Source organism: Sorex araneus, chromosome 1 (assembly GCF_027595985.1).
Source record: "Sorex araneus isolate mSorAra2 chromosome 1, mSorAra2.pri, whole genome shotgun sequence".
Taxonomy (NCBI): Eukaryota; Metazoa; Chordata; class Mammalia; order Eulipotyphla; family Soricidae; genus Sorex; species Sorex araneus.
The window spans coordinates 315,465,173-315,480,659 of NC_073302.1; the positions used below are offsets into that span (position 1 = coordinate 315,465,173).

A 15,487-nucleotide genomic window follows, 5' to 3' on the forward strand; every position below is an offset into this window, starting at 1 on the left:
TGTTAAGGGCTTAATCCTGACTCTGTGCTCAATAATTACTCCATGTGGGCTCAGGGGAACTTATTTGGTGTCAGGGATTGAACCCAAGACCGGTGCATACAATGCGAAGCATAGTATATCTCTAGCCCTCATTTATTGTATTTTTCTAAGTTGAGGTATTTTAGATTGTCCAAATATTAAACATGAAAAAAAAACATGAATCATTAATAGCATCTTATGAAAATATGTTATTATAGATACAGATATGTATATTTTAGAAAATTTGATCTCTTCTGACATTATTTTTGTTTAATGATACTTAATTTATGAAATGAAAATTAAAATATGGATATGAGCAGATGTTGGTAATTCTAAGGTTAGTTTGAGAGCCCCAATTTAAGGTAAAAAGTATCCCAAGTCTGGTTGCCTTCACTTCTTAGAGTTCAGACGTTGTCTGCTTATTTGGATATTTTCATTCAAGTTTAAATGAGGAATTTGAAGGAAAATATAAGTCAAGTTATTGATAAATTCAAATGGTGATTTCCTGAGTTTATTGCTATTTTGGGCATAAATATGCCTTAGAAGCAATTGTGAATACTAATAAGCCTTTGATATAGTCGATGCTAAACTAAATTTGACATGAAATACATGCTTTCAAAATAAAATACGGGACTGGAGAGGTAGTACCAAGGCTTTTACCTGACATGGCTGCCTGGATTCAGTCCCCAGTACCATCACATCAGTTCTCTTGAGCCCAACCAGGAGTGATCCCTTAGCAAAGAGACAGGAGTAAGCCCTGAGCATGGCTGAATGTGGCAAAAACTAAACAAAACAAACAAACAAACAAACAAACAGAAAATAAGGAAGAAACATAAAACAAAACCCCTAAACACTCAACCCCAAATATGGTTTTTCTTTTTATTTAGCGCGAACTTCTTGATGCTGTAGATAATAATGAATCTGCTGTGATTGTTGCTCCGACCTCATCAGGGAAAACCTATGCTTCTTACTACTGCATGGAGAAGGTCCTGAGAGAGGACGATGAAGGGGTAGTTGTGTATGTGGCTCCAACAAAGGTATTGTGTTTTTATGGCACTATTTCACTTACAGTGAGCTTTCTAAACTACTTTGCGACCTTCATCAAGGGTGTGCTGTCACGGGTTTGAGTATTTATATGCTGTATGTCCTTGAGTCAAATTCTGACTTTAGTTTCTTAAGCTGCAAAAAAAAAAAGAGATGATGAAACATGCTCATTCTATTGCATTTGGCATTAAATGTTATAATTCATGCAAAATACATGATATATTATTTGGGCGTGGGCAGTGATCGATATGAGGTAGCATTCACAATCTTTCTTGATCATTTTATTTTTTTATATGACTTTAGGTATCCACATATATAGGGCAGGACTTGACACTTGAGAATTTTGTTCCAGGAAACCATGGTTCTCTGACATGAGAGCACATAGACAATTTCTTGAAAGAGAGGAAGAGAAGAAGCTATTATTATTTTTACCTCCTAGTGCTCTATAGAAAAGCACCTAATTCTTACAAATGGCATACTATTGTAAGTTTATGAATCATACTATAGTTATTCAGATGGCCCATCTAAGAATGAAGGTTTTTCTATCCTTGCTCTACAGAAAAATAAAATCAAGAGGCTTTGCTTATTAAATTTATAAAAATTTCTCTCCATAATATTATATAAGAAAGTGAAAGATAGTGGATGGTTAAATTCATCTGTGGTATATTAGCAAATAAAACAATCAAACTTCCATAGTCAACTCTGACCCAAAACTTAGGGGAAACTGTGCTGGATATAGAAGAAAAGGCAAGGGAGGTTAGGAGAGAAATGATGAGAGAGCTATTTTTGACAGTGGGAAAATACTGAAACTTTTGTAGCATGAGTTTTAAGAGCTATATGCATAGAGACATAAGTTAAACCTCAAAATTCCTAATATGGAAAGCAATTATAAATAAAATATAATGTAATATAAGTTTTGTGGAATGTTTTTCTTAACCTAAAAAGAATTAATGGTATTTCTTCCTCTTTTTTTTTTTTTTTGGCTTTTTGGGTCACACCCAGCGATGCTCAGGAGTTACTCCTGGCTTTGCACTCAGGAATTACTCCTGGCGGTGCTCGGGGGACCATATGGGATGCTGGGGATTGAACCCGGGTCGGCCGCGTGCAAGGCAAACGCCCTACCCGCTGTGCTATTGCTCCGGCCCTCTTCCTCTTCTTATGCAAAGAGATTTTAATGCTAGTATTGAGAGAAATTACTTACATAATTACTTCACTTTACAAATTTACTTGTAATGTCAGTTTGTTGACTTTACAGATACGGTAACTGAATTTTAATGAAGTTAAATAATAAGTTTATCATTGCATGGCCAATTTGATTTTTACATAAGAACATCATCTTATTTTACCTGTAAAAATAGGTATCTCACTTATGTGGCATTCAGTTATTGTTTTTATCATATTCATAAGCATAGTTTAATGTATTATACATTAAGAAAAACTTTAAAAAGTAACCAGAGAGAAGTATTTGGTGCAAAGTAATTCTTTTATCAAGAAAGAGTTATATAGAATTTATACTGCAGATTGTTGTATGTAAATTGTTTCAGGCACTGACTTGAGGCAGTTTCATAGTATTATTAATAACAACTAAATAGAAGATTATGTCTTTTATGACCTAAGGCTCTTGTAAACCAAGTGGTAGGAACTGTCTGCAGCTCATTTACCAAGGCATTGCCTGAAGGACGAGCGGTGTATGGGGTTTTTACAAGAGATTATCGCCATGATGTCTTGAATTGCCAGGTATATCACTTAATTGCACACATAATAATAGCTCATATTACAGTTGTCCCAGTAAGAAATCCAGTAGACAATTTTCATAATTTATTTAATTACTTGATCAACTTTTGAATATTATTTCATAATCAAAGTAGAATGCTTTTCTCAATTGAATTTATCACATCAGAAAACACTTTTCTTCAATAGTTAAGGTTTCAAATTGTGATAATTTTACATTTCAATTGTGCCTGATGGGGAAACCACTTGAATGAAATATATTTAACTATTTTAAATGTATTAACAACAATATATATCTATTACAAAAAATCATTTTATCTTCTCACGAATAATATTGCTGATTATCAGAAATATCAATACAAAGTTGTGTCATGTAAAGTATTTGATTTAGAAATAAAGGTAATGGTTTTCTGATTTTTACAATAGATATTGGTGACAGTGCCTCAGTGTTTGGAAATACTCTTGCTCTCTCCTCATAATCAAAAGTGGACGAAAAGGATCAGATATGTCATATTTGATGAGGTATAGCAGCTTTCATTACCTTTACTATAAATATTATATATAATATAACTTTTATGCCTTAATAGCTATGGTATTAATATGGTTAGTTGGGAAGATTATCACCAATATATTTAATGGAAAAGGTAGACTTTTTTTTGTTGGTAGTGAAAAACATAGAATGTGCTGGGAATGAAAACAAAAGGTTGAGTGATAGTTAATAGAGGAGAGGTATTCCAGAATGTATTACTGGGCCCATAAATGACTAATGAGAAACTGAAAGCTCTGGACCTTTCATTGTATTGTCAACTCTTGAAGTAGAATATGCACAAGCTCACTGGAAAATGCAGACTCTTTTGAGTTAATGGAGCACAAATACATAACTGAATCTCATAGGCTAATAACTGTTTCTTTTTCAATTATGCTTTCTTCTTGGAATATGCTTTCTTCTTGGAATGCTCTCCTATTCTTATTTTAATGTTCGCTGATTTTGACAAATTATAGTTAATTTCAGATGCCCCAATCATTGGTACAAAAGTTTTCGTAATCTCCTTCTATCTTGTTAATGTTTGTGGCATTGTAGTTCTGTTTCCTTTTATATTCCTAATGTTATTTATTCATATATTTTTTTGCTTTTTATCTTGATCAATCTTGCTAGAGCTTTGTTAATTTCGCTACTCTGCAAAAATTCAACTTTTGGCTTTTGCTTTACCAATTCTGACAGTGCACAGGGGACCAAATATGGTACTAGGGATTAAACTAGACGTCTGTCAGATGCAAAGCAAGCACTGACCCACTGTATTATCTCTCCAGCACTAAGAATTTTATCACAATAAACACAATTTTTATAAGATTCTTTCTAATTTTTGTATCATAAAGTGAAAGAATGGCTAAAATTAGACATATATTCCTACTGCTTTTCAAAGTGTCCATACTCCTAGTTAGTATTAGTTTTATGAATAATGTACAACACAGCACAGTTGTCCTTTTGTTCATCAATTTGCTCGAGCAGGCACCAGTAACATCTCCATTGTGAGACTTGTTACTGTTTTTGGTATATTGAATACGCATGGGTAGCTTGCCAGGCTCTGCTGTGAGGGCGGGATACTCTCGGTAGCTTGCCAAGCTCTTCGAGAAGGATGGAGAAATCGAACCCAAGTTGGCCACGTACAAGGCAAATGCCCTATCTGCTGTGCTCTCGCTCCAGCCCCCCCCAAAATTACAAATTAAATTAATACAAATACAATACAATATACAAATTTAAACAAAGCAAATTAAACAAGTCAGGAGACAAAAGCAATTAAAAGATGAGGCAGACAGTAAATTTAGGAAAATGAGTGTAACATCAACAGTACTGTAGCACTGTAGCACTGTTGTCTTGTTGTTCATTGATTTGCTCAAGCAGACACCAGTCAACAGTAGTTTTCAATTATTTCCTAATGTATATTGAAACATATATGTCAATCTTAAAGTAGCAACATTAGAAATATTTCACTTTAAATGATTCTGGTTAAATATATTTTTATTTCCACTGATATAGTTTGTTCTTGTTTTGCGGCCACATCCAGTGGTACTCAGGGGTATCTCCTGGCTCTGCACTCAGAAATCACTCCTGGCAGTCTCAAGGGACAAAATGGGGTCTTAAGGATCAAACCCTAGTTAGCCACACGCAAGACAAGTGCCTTTCCTATTGTTCTATCATTCCATCCCTTCATTATGGTTTGTCATAAGAAGTATTTTCATCATTTATGAATATACCTTTTAAACTATCTTTTTGTTTTATACTTCTAACATAGTTAGATTTGGATGAAGAGCCTGTCCTTATGTATTTTATCCAATAACATTCAAATTAATAAATAATGTATTCCAACAACACATATTGAGAGAATATAAATAAGCCTTTAAAATAGCATTCACAATAGCATAAATATATTAAATAATTTAAAATTAATATCTATAAATATGTGACATATTTAGTAAACATTTATGAGTAATTTTTAAAATAATATAATTTTAAGTATTGGTTAATTGCATGATAAAGAACTAAATATCAACATCAGTATTTATACCATTCTATACTTGTCTAATTTCCATTAATTTTTATAAAATTGGTCATATTTTACCCATGATAAATCCATTGTATTAACATACATGAATAGTCCATGTTTTTTTATAAAAACATTCAAATATTATCTTATTATTTCTTTAAACCTGTAGGTCAGTTTGTACATACATGATATTAGGTCCACAAGTTTTTCTTTACAGTCAAAGTGTAATTAAAGCTAAAACTAACAGATGTTTTTTCTATATTTCCTGATAAATATCTCTGATAATATGATTCTAATTAAATAAAAATGTAAAGTTATAAAATTAACAAAGATGAATTTTAAGCAGTTAAAAGTAGGATAAAAAATCATTTGGACAAAAATCAAGGCAAATACATTTTCTCTAGTATATATCAGGATTTATTACAGACATATAATAATTAGGAAAATTACCTACTGAAAGCAAAATAAACATATAAACAAGTTATCTGGAAAGCCATAAATGGAACCATATACATTTATTTTATTTTATTTTGTTTTGAGAACTCCAGGACGTGCTCAGGGTTCCCTAGAGTATGCTGGGGATAGACCCCAGATGGCACAAGGCAAGTGCCCTTCCCAATGTACTATTTTTCTTGCCCCTCTACATATGGACATTTTATTTCATAAAGTAAACAATATAGAAAACAAAACTAAAATAACTGGAACTACAAAGTAAATGAAGTTATATCACTTTTTTTATGTCATACACAAACCATTTCCATACAATTAAATATATACATGGGAAAGTTGAGCAAATAAAACTTTAAAATGCTAACATGTTTTTCTTTCCTTTCTTTCTTTCTTTCTTTCTTTCTTTCTTTCTTTCTTTCTTTCTTTCTTTCTTTCTTTCTTTCTTTCTTTCTTTCTTTCTTTCTTTCTTTCTTTCTTTCATGTGACAGGGAGGTGGGGGGTCACGCCCTGAACATTCAGAATATAAAAATACTTTGAAAATAATTTTCAGACTTTCAAAAATAAGAAAAATCTCACAAAGAAGATTACTGAATATTCCATGTAATGCTGAAATGAAAATCAACTAATATCCAGATTAAATTAACAATGTAAAATGCTCATTAGGTCAGTAAGTTTGGCAGCATCAAATGTTTCCGTGGAAGTAGAGTTGCAGGGAGATGATAATATTTCCTAAACAAAGAGTACATATTCTAGGTGTATACTATAGAATTAGAAAAAATGATTTCAGGTCTCAAAAAAGTAAGACTAAATGCTATTGAACATGTGGAGCAGGGAATGTCAGTAAAGTGTTTCTAGCAGCAAGTCATAAACTTGTCAGAGTAGAAGTAATAAATAAAAGGATACGGTTACACAATATAGAGCAGAGAGCAAATAAAATGAGTAAAAGTAGAATAATCTTTTTAGTGGGTGCTCCCTGGAAGTGCTCAGGAGACCCTAGGTTGCTCCCAGTGATTCTCTGGCAACCACACTGGTGACTCAATTGTACTCAGTCCCTGCAGTGCCAGTTTTGGGGCTTACAGGGGCCTCCCAGTGGTGCTCTGTAGAATTGAAAAGAGGTAGACTGCAATCAGGAAGTGTGCCTTAAACCCAGCACTATCTCTCTGGCCCCAACATAGAACAATTCTTCAAATGTCTTTCTGAGCAAAGGAAGCTAGAATCTACAGATGATATGCTACATAATTATAATTTAATCTCACAAAATTATCACAATGAAATTGTCACTTGTCTATTGTCATCCCATTGATCTTTGATTTGCTCGACCGGGTGCCAGTAATGTCTCCATTTGTCCCTGTCTTGTGCTAGTGTAGCCCAATGGTATCTGCTCGTTCCAGGAACACAAAGAACCTCAAACCATTTGTTCAGGGTTTTTGACGAAGAAATCTAACCATCTCGTAGGTGGGCAGCCACGCGGTCTCTTGATATCCTGTGGAATCCAGTCACAATAATATTATACTATTAAATAGTAATATAAATGATAAAATAATCACAATAAAGTTATACTATATATACAAAAGTATATTATAGTCAGTACTGGGTAAATAAACTTTACAGTATGTGGTGAGAGACATGAGTAAAGGTTTCTGCAAACACAGTTTATAAACAATTACGAACATCTTTAACCAATTTCATATCATGTCTATTTATTTGCATTGCCAGGTTCACTGCCTTGGAGGAGAAATTGGAGCAGAAGTTTGGGAGCATCTTCTTGTTATGATTCGGTGTCCCTTTCTGGCACTTTCTGCTACTATCAGTAATCCTGAACATCTCACAGAGTAAGCCAGAGTTTTAACACTCATTATTGCTACTAATGGATAGGTAATTCTGAAACAAACAAACAAAAAGTCTCTTCAGCTAACATTTAAGAAAAAATTGTCTATATTTACTTTGGTAGCATTTCCTCTGCTTCTTTGACTAGATATAATTTGCACAATTGCCTAGTCCCTCAAGATTTTGTCTGTGACAGTGAGTTTGTTCCCCATCCTGTAGTTCAGAGTATAGATTCTTAGAGATCAGAGTAAGACAATTCAAATTGTTATCTTTTAAATATATACATGATATTCATATTCCACAGTTTAATCAAAGTGGACGAAATAGCCATAATTGGTCAATGCATTTTTTTCTTTTATTTTGATTTTGGGGCTTAGCATCTAGCCATGCTAAGGGATTATTCCTGGCTCTGACCTCAGAAGTGACTCCTAACAGTACAAGGAGTATCATGTAGAACTGGTGTAAGCATCATGCAAGGAAACTGCCTTATCTCCTGAATTATATTCCCACCCTGGTCAGTAATTTCATGACGGATTATAAAACGTCAGTTCTGGAGCCAGAGAGATAATATAGTAGGTAAGGCTTTTGTCTTGCATGGAGCTGATCTGAGTTCAATCTCTGGCATTTCATATGGTCCCCTGAGCCCAGTCAGTAGTGATCCTGAGAGTCAGGAATAACCCCAAGCATCACTAGGTGTAGCCTCAAACCAAACTAAACCAAAACAAAACAAAACCCTCAAACCAAGCCTCAGCTCTGGATAAGTGTAAAAAAGGAAGATATTACATGTATCTAAATATAAGTATGGTTTTTAATCTAATGCTCAAAATATAAAGATGTATTTCATTCTATCAAAATCATCCTAATAATTAGTCATAAAAAGTGATACTGTGGATTAATTTTATGCAACAATGCTGCTGTTCTTTTTATGTACCTAGATGGCTGGCATTAACTAAGAGATATTGGCAACATATTGAGTTCACAATGGAAAATTCTGGTTCATCACAAAACGCCTTGAAAGAATCAAAGAAACAAGGAAAAAGAATCGAGAAGTCGTCATACAGAGTTAGATTAGGTATGCCTGACAAAATATAGGAGAAGGGGAGCTCCAACTTACTCATGCTTGTAATATGTACATGCTTGTAACATATGAGATCATTAAACTATTATGTACCTACTAGTATGTAGGTACTATATTTAATAATTTAGTCCTTACTCCAAAACTGGAATCAATTTATTTTAGAGGAAATAAGATACAAGACTTGACATTAGGATATTAAGCTATATGTTAACGATTAGAAAGATAGCAATGATGGATATGCTAAACTTCAAGATCCAGCACTTTCCAAATATTACCTATTTTGAAAGAGTTAAACCACTTATATTGGAAAACAATGATAGATTTTCATGAGATCAGAGCAGGAGGAAACAAAAGCACAGTATGCAGTGTAGGAGCACTGAATCCTTTTTTAACATTCTCCCCACTGCACAGCACTAATAATAGTGTTTTATTGGCAATAGACTGATTCATAGATATCCCTTGGGCTGCTTAGAATCTTAAGGTTGGATCACATCATTATTTTGAGTTAAATAGATTCTAAAGATCATTTCGATCCTTTACAGTGTGGCACAAAGAAAGATACAGCGATCTAGAAAAGTATGTGTGCTCCCTCAAGGATAATGACTTTGTCATTGAATACTATCACCCATGCGCTGCACTTACAGTCAATCATGTAAGCATACGGCATTTTGGAAAATTAACAATTATCTGTATATTAGCTCTGAAGTGAATAATTTTTACTTTATGGATTTTAGATAAGGAAATATGGAATTCCTTTAGACCTTGAATTTTCTCCTCGAGAAAGTATTATGCTTTTTGATGCTATGGTACATGTTTGGCCAGAATGTCCAGGAATGCAGGTATGTGATTATGAATGTGTGTGTAGTCTGTGTGACATCTTCAGTTATTTGTCTATGACAATTAAGAATGGTCAAATTAACGGATTGTATTATCCTTGTATCAATAAATGCAGCCAATTTTATTGTTTATATTACAGTGACCCAGGTCACTCAAAGTGCTTCAGAAATGGACAAATTAGTTAAATTACATATGGATTTTTGTATTTAAAATAAAATATGTTATTTCCAAATAAACTACAAATATTTTGTATGACTATTATAACCAAATGTTTATTTGTAAAATACTTAGAATAGTATGCTGCAATAAAAAGAAAAATACTTTTTAAATAAACATTTTAAGTATTTTTATTTTTTCTTTAATATAACTGCAATATTAAAAGCATTTTTGAGTTAGAAGGACCTAAGAAAAACATTATACAATTGTTACATTGAGAATAGCACTGCCATCTTAATTGCGTTTAGCACTATAACTGAATATGATTAGCTATTGACTGCTTGAGAAATTTACTTCATTATGGTTTATATGGGCTGGAGCTATAGCACAGCAGTTGGGCTTTCGCCTTTCACGAGGCCAACCTGTGTTTGATACCTCCGCCCCTCTTGGAGAGCCCGGTAAGCTACTGAAAGTATGGAGCCCACACGGCAGAACCTGGCAAGGTACCCCTGCGTATTGGATATGCCAAAAACAGTAACAATAAGTCTCTCAATGAGAGACGTTACTGGTGCCCACTCGAACAAATTGATGAGCAACGGGATGACAGTGACAGTGATGGTTTGCATGGAAAACTTATGAAGCAATTGCTGTTTTATTTTATTATTGTTTTCTTTTCTTTACTTTTAAGAAATTCGAACCTGAAGAATTTAGCTTCTTCAAAAATAAATTATTCATCACGAGGGCAGATGCCAAGAAATACGAAAAGGAACTGAAAAAGGAAATCACTCAGTGGATTAAGTTGGACCCAAGCAAGGTAGTTAAAAGCATTAAAGATTAATTTAAATAAAATACTTAATATGAAAAGAACTTGGCTTCTAAACTTATGTTCCAAGTGAATCACATATAAAATTCTCAAAGATTTGATGATTGATTATTCTATATCTATGTATTGCAATCTAATCTTCAATTTAATTAGCTAGAGGAGAGAAATTGTTAGTTGGACTCTAATCCAGTCAACATATTCGGCCAAATTCTAAATTCCTGATAGAATTTGAGACAAGAAAACTCAAATAGGACTATTGTTTCACATGGAAAGTGGCACTTTAACTTCTGCTGCACTAGGTAATTACTGTCATTTCTCTTCTGGTATTTTCCCAAGAATGATCTATATTTATTTACTTGCTTGAATACTTGAAATCCAATTTTTTTTCTGTTGTAAAAAAGTTAGTAGATAGGAGGCATGTTAAGTATGATTTATCCTTCTTTGAATTCTAAAATTTGACTTAGTTGTTTTCTGGTGATTAAAAAGTCTGGTAATGTTTTACTTCCTAAAATCAAGTACTAAAGTGATGTCTGCTGCATGAACTCTAAAACATGTCCTGTGTTAACTAGGACACGATTCACATATGATTCCTTTGAATGGGAACCATTAAAAGGAAAAATAACATGGTTAGCTCCTACACATGTACTAATATGTAGTGTCAATTTTTTTTTCCTCTCAGGTCTCTAAGTTTCAGTGAAAATATGATTAATTCTTGATCAGAGTAGACTGGGGTCATCCAATTGGAATTTCAATTCATTCCATTTTTGCTTTTTCATGTTATTTTACATTTTATCTTACAATGATTATGTTATTTACTGGGCTGGAGCGATAGCACAGTGGGTAGGGAGTTTGCCTTGCATGCGGCCGACATGGGTTCGATTCCTCCATCCCTCTCAGAGAGCCCGGCAAGCTACCAAGAGTATCCTGCCTGCATAGCAGAGTCTAGCAAGCTACCCATAGCGAATTTAATATGCCAAAAACAGTAACAACAATGGAGACGTTACTGGTGCTCGCTCGAGCAACTCGATGAGCAATGGGATGACTGTGACAGTGATGTTATTTACTAAAATTATTTTATTGAAGTAATTACATTATAACATTATATCAATTTTAGGTGGGAATCATAAAAATAAACACAAATATGTATATTTATTCTACATTTGGTTTACCATTGAAAGTTCACTTTTGGGGTGGGCGAGATGGTACAGTGCGTAAGGCAATTTATTATTGCCGCACACAATAAACTCAGGTTTGCTATCTAACACTTCAGAAGGTCACCTGACTTTGCCAGAAGCGATCTCAAATGATTACTAAGTGCAGAGCCAGGAATAAGTACCAAGCACTGTTGAGTATGGTCTCAAGACAAACAATAAGCAAAACAAAAATAAAACTTATCTGTAAGCCAGTAAGCATGTATCATATATTAGATGGATAAGTAAATGACTTTTAAAATTTAATATAAACTAAATTAAAATCAAACTTCCTCTATTTTTACAAGTTGTGATAGGATAAACTAAATTCAACTTCAGTCAGTATTTAACTTGCCATTTTTTTCTTCTTGGTATATCATTTTAATTCCCAATTTATTAATTTTGTTGCAGAACTATTTACAAATATGATCCATACTCAATCATTTTACAAGATAAATGTAGAGATGGATGGTTGATTTTTTTAGTCATTTATGTCTTGTAGTTTAACATGGAACTGGAGCCATAGCACAGCAGGTAGGGCTTTTGCCTTGCATGCGGCCGACCCAGTTTGATTCCTCCGTCCCTCTCGGAGAGCCCGGCAAGCTATCCGTGGCATATTCGACATAAAAGAACAGTAACAAGTCTCACAATGGAGACGTTACTGGTGCCTGCCCGAGCAATTTTTTTTGATGAACAATGGACAACAGTGCTACTGTGCTACAGTGCTTTTGTCTTTTCTTATCTATGTTAATCTTTTCTCACTTGCCATTAAGCTCCCCATTTCTTCTGAAATTCTTATTCTGTTGCTGCTGTTTTGCTTCCAAATGTCTCTATGTTATTTGTGCTGCTTTTCTATTTTTTGAGGTAACATTGGTTTATAGCACTGCATATAATTCAGAATCACAGGTATATGCCCCTTCAAAGTACCCCTCCCAAACCCCACCATAGTCCACTGGAACCCACATTATTCTTTGCTCTCACCTGACCCTACTGTACTCTCTGGTATCTTCAATTCTCCAGTCAGTGTCCAAGTGTTTGTTTCAGTTTATTTTCACCCATTCGTTTGCTTTTTTCTCTTTATATACCATATGGGAGTGAAATCATCATTTAATTCTGATTAAATTTATTATCAGTGAAATTAAAACTCTCTTCAGTTTCATCCATGTAATTGCAAATGGGAATATGTTTACTTTATATCTGAGTAGCATTCCATTATACATATGTAGCACATCTTTAGTCAATCATTTGTTGTCAGACACTTGGGTTGTTTCCAATACTTGGTTTAGATGGTGTTGCAATGAACATAGAAGTGCATCCATCTTTTCAAATTAATGTTTCTGCGTTATGAGATAGACTACTGGATCTCATGGGAAGCATATTTTAACATTTTGAGGAACCAGATTTATATTCTATAGAATTTGAGTCAATTAACATTTCCAACAATGTAGCACTGTAACATTATCATACCGTTGCACATCAATTTGCTCGAGCGGGCACCAGTAACATCTCCATTGGGAGACATGTTGTTCTTGTTGTTGGCATATTGAATATGCCATGGGTAGCTTGCCAGGCTCTGCCGTGTGGGAAGGATACCCTCAGTAGCTTGCCAGACTCTCCAAGAGGAACAGAAGAATCGTACCCAGGTCAGCCGTATGCAAGGCAAACTCCCTACCCGCTGTGCTATCACTTCAGTCCCCCAACAATGTATTATTAATCATAGTCCTTTCTCTCTACATGCTTTCCAACATTTCTTGTTTTTTTGTCTTTTCAATATAAACCATTTCAGTAATATAAAGTGACATATTTTTTGACTTTCATTTTAATTTCCCTGATATAATTGATGATGTGTATATTTGCTATGTGTATATTTCCTTTGGAAAAGTATTCATTTATTTCTTTAATTTTTTTGGCTTTTGTTATTGCAGTGTATGGGTTCTTTGTATATCTTATATATTAACTATTTATCAGTGTTTTATCTTTCCAAAATTTTCTCTCATTCAATAGAATAAACTTTTTTTTTTAAAAAATAAAATTTTATTGACTTACTATGGTATATCAGACTATAGAACTATGGAGTACAAAATTATGCTCCTATAACTGCATATGCCACATTGCACATTAGTTTGTGACAATTACCTTTTAATTGCTTACATCATTATCAAATATATAATTAACTTTCTGAGATTTTAGCTTTTAAAAAATATTTAGTACTTTACATATACTTATCAATATAGTATACATAGAAAGCAATTCACTAAGACTTGCCAAGTAATTATTGATATCAGCTGATTTCTATTAATGTCATTATTAACCCTTTTTCACAATGACAACTGTTTTATTATTTTCCATTTACCTATAATTTTATTCAGGTGAGTGAGGTGCTGAATTTCTTTAAACCTAAAATACTTGACAGTCCAGAAAGTGAAAATCAAGAAATGTTTCCGAATTTTGTGGAAAAACTTAATAAAATGAACAAACTGCCTGCAATATTTTTTGCGTAAGTAATGTTTTCTGCAAATAGTACAATGCTTTGTATCGCATAAATCTAAAGAAATTTAAAAATAATAGTAGTAGGTGCATATAAATAAATTGAAGTCAAATTTTTGCACAAAGTTGGCTATAATACATAAAAGTAAGAAAACAGAATTGGCATGCTAATAATTAGAAAAGTTCCATAAAAGTTTTATATAGCATCAAAGTAAGATAAGAATGAAAGAATACAATTATATTGGTGCCAGAAAGATAGTACAGTGATTAAAGTCTTTATCTTGCAAGTGGCTTATCCAGTTTGATCTCTGGCACACCATATGGTCACATAAGTCCTGTCAGGAATAATCCCTGTGACAGAAACAGGATAACACCAGAGTATTTCAAGGTGTGCCCTCCCCCAATGTAAAAAGTATGCTGTATTTGCTGAAACAACATGAGATAATAAGTACTAACACACATATGATCTCCTCATAAATATTTGTTCTTCATCATGTTAACAAAATTGATTATGTCTAGACACCTGCCTTAAAAGGAATTATGTTAGAAAACCTTGAAGACAATTTTCTATTTCTAATTTTTCCTTCAGCAATTTAAAGAAACATAGATAGGCTTAATAGCAACAATGAATAATTAGCAATCATGTGTTCATTGTATTTATTTATTTTTTCAGAATATTGAGCCAATCTGCATTTAGTGAAGTGAGCTCATTTCCTATCTTTTCGCCTGTTATACCTGTTCTTTCTATGTGATAGGATAGAAATTTTAAACATGTGATAAACTAGGTGTTTTAAAGGGTGTAGTGGGAAGAAATAATGATAAAGATAAGATGGTCAAAGACATTTTTATGGAAGAATTGGATGTCAAAGTATAGTTTTTTAGCTTGGGAGGAGTAGAAAAGAATTTGATAGTAGCCTAGGTCCATTTACTCCACTTCTTTAGAATTTAAACATGGATTTCTCCAAGGAGAAGTTTTGAGTAAATATTGTATTATACATATATCATCTTTATTTTTCTTTCATTTATATTTATACAAGATTCATCATACAAATATATGTATACCATATTATAAATATATGTATATAAAATAATATATATGATTTAAGATTACTGTAGTTTGCACATATATATGCTATACTCAACTCATAAGTCATATGGTATATGAGTCTGAATGTTTTCATCCATTTATAAGGTGTATTCAATAGCAAATTAACTACCATTTGTCTATTAATATATTTGAAATATATTTTAGTATTTTAATGCTTTTATTGTCTTTTATTAAATCATAAGAAAAGTCTAC

At 33.1% G+C, this 15,487-nt stretch overlaps 1 protein-coding gene across 1 annotated transcript in view; it reads left to right on the plus strand.

The window, feature by feature from the left end:
* Positions 1-15,487, plus strand: part of LOC101556447 (probable ATP-dependent RNA helicase DDX60) — an 81,863-nt gene that overhangs the window by 31,550 nt on the left and 34,826 nt on the right. Inside the window, exons 11-19 of the mRNA XM_055128045.1 lie at positions 906-1,055; positions 2,680-2,799; positions 3,220-3,315; positions 7,506-7,621; positions 8,552-8,688; positions 9,237-9,346; positions 9,429-9,533; positions 10,376-10,501; positions 14,070-14,197. Of these exons, the coding sequence (XP_054984020.1) occupies positions 906-1,055; positions 2,680-2,799; positions 3,220-3,315; positions 7,506-7,621; positions 8,552-8,688; positions 9,237-9,346; positions 9,429-9,533; positions 10,376-10,501; positions 14,070-14,197 (1,088 nt within the window). The remainder of the gene's footprint in view (positions 1-905; positions 1,056-2,679; positions 2,800-3,219; positions 3,316-7,505; positions 7,622-8,551; positions 8,689-9,236; positions 9,347-9,428; positions 9,534-10,375; positions 10,502-14,069; positions 14,198-15,487) is intronic.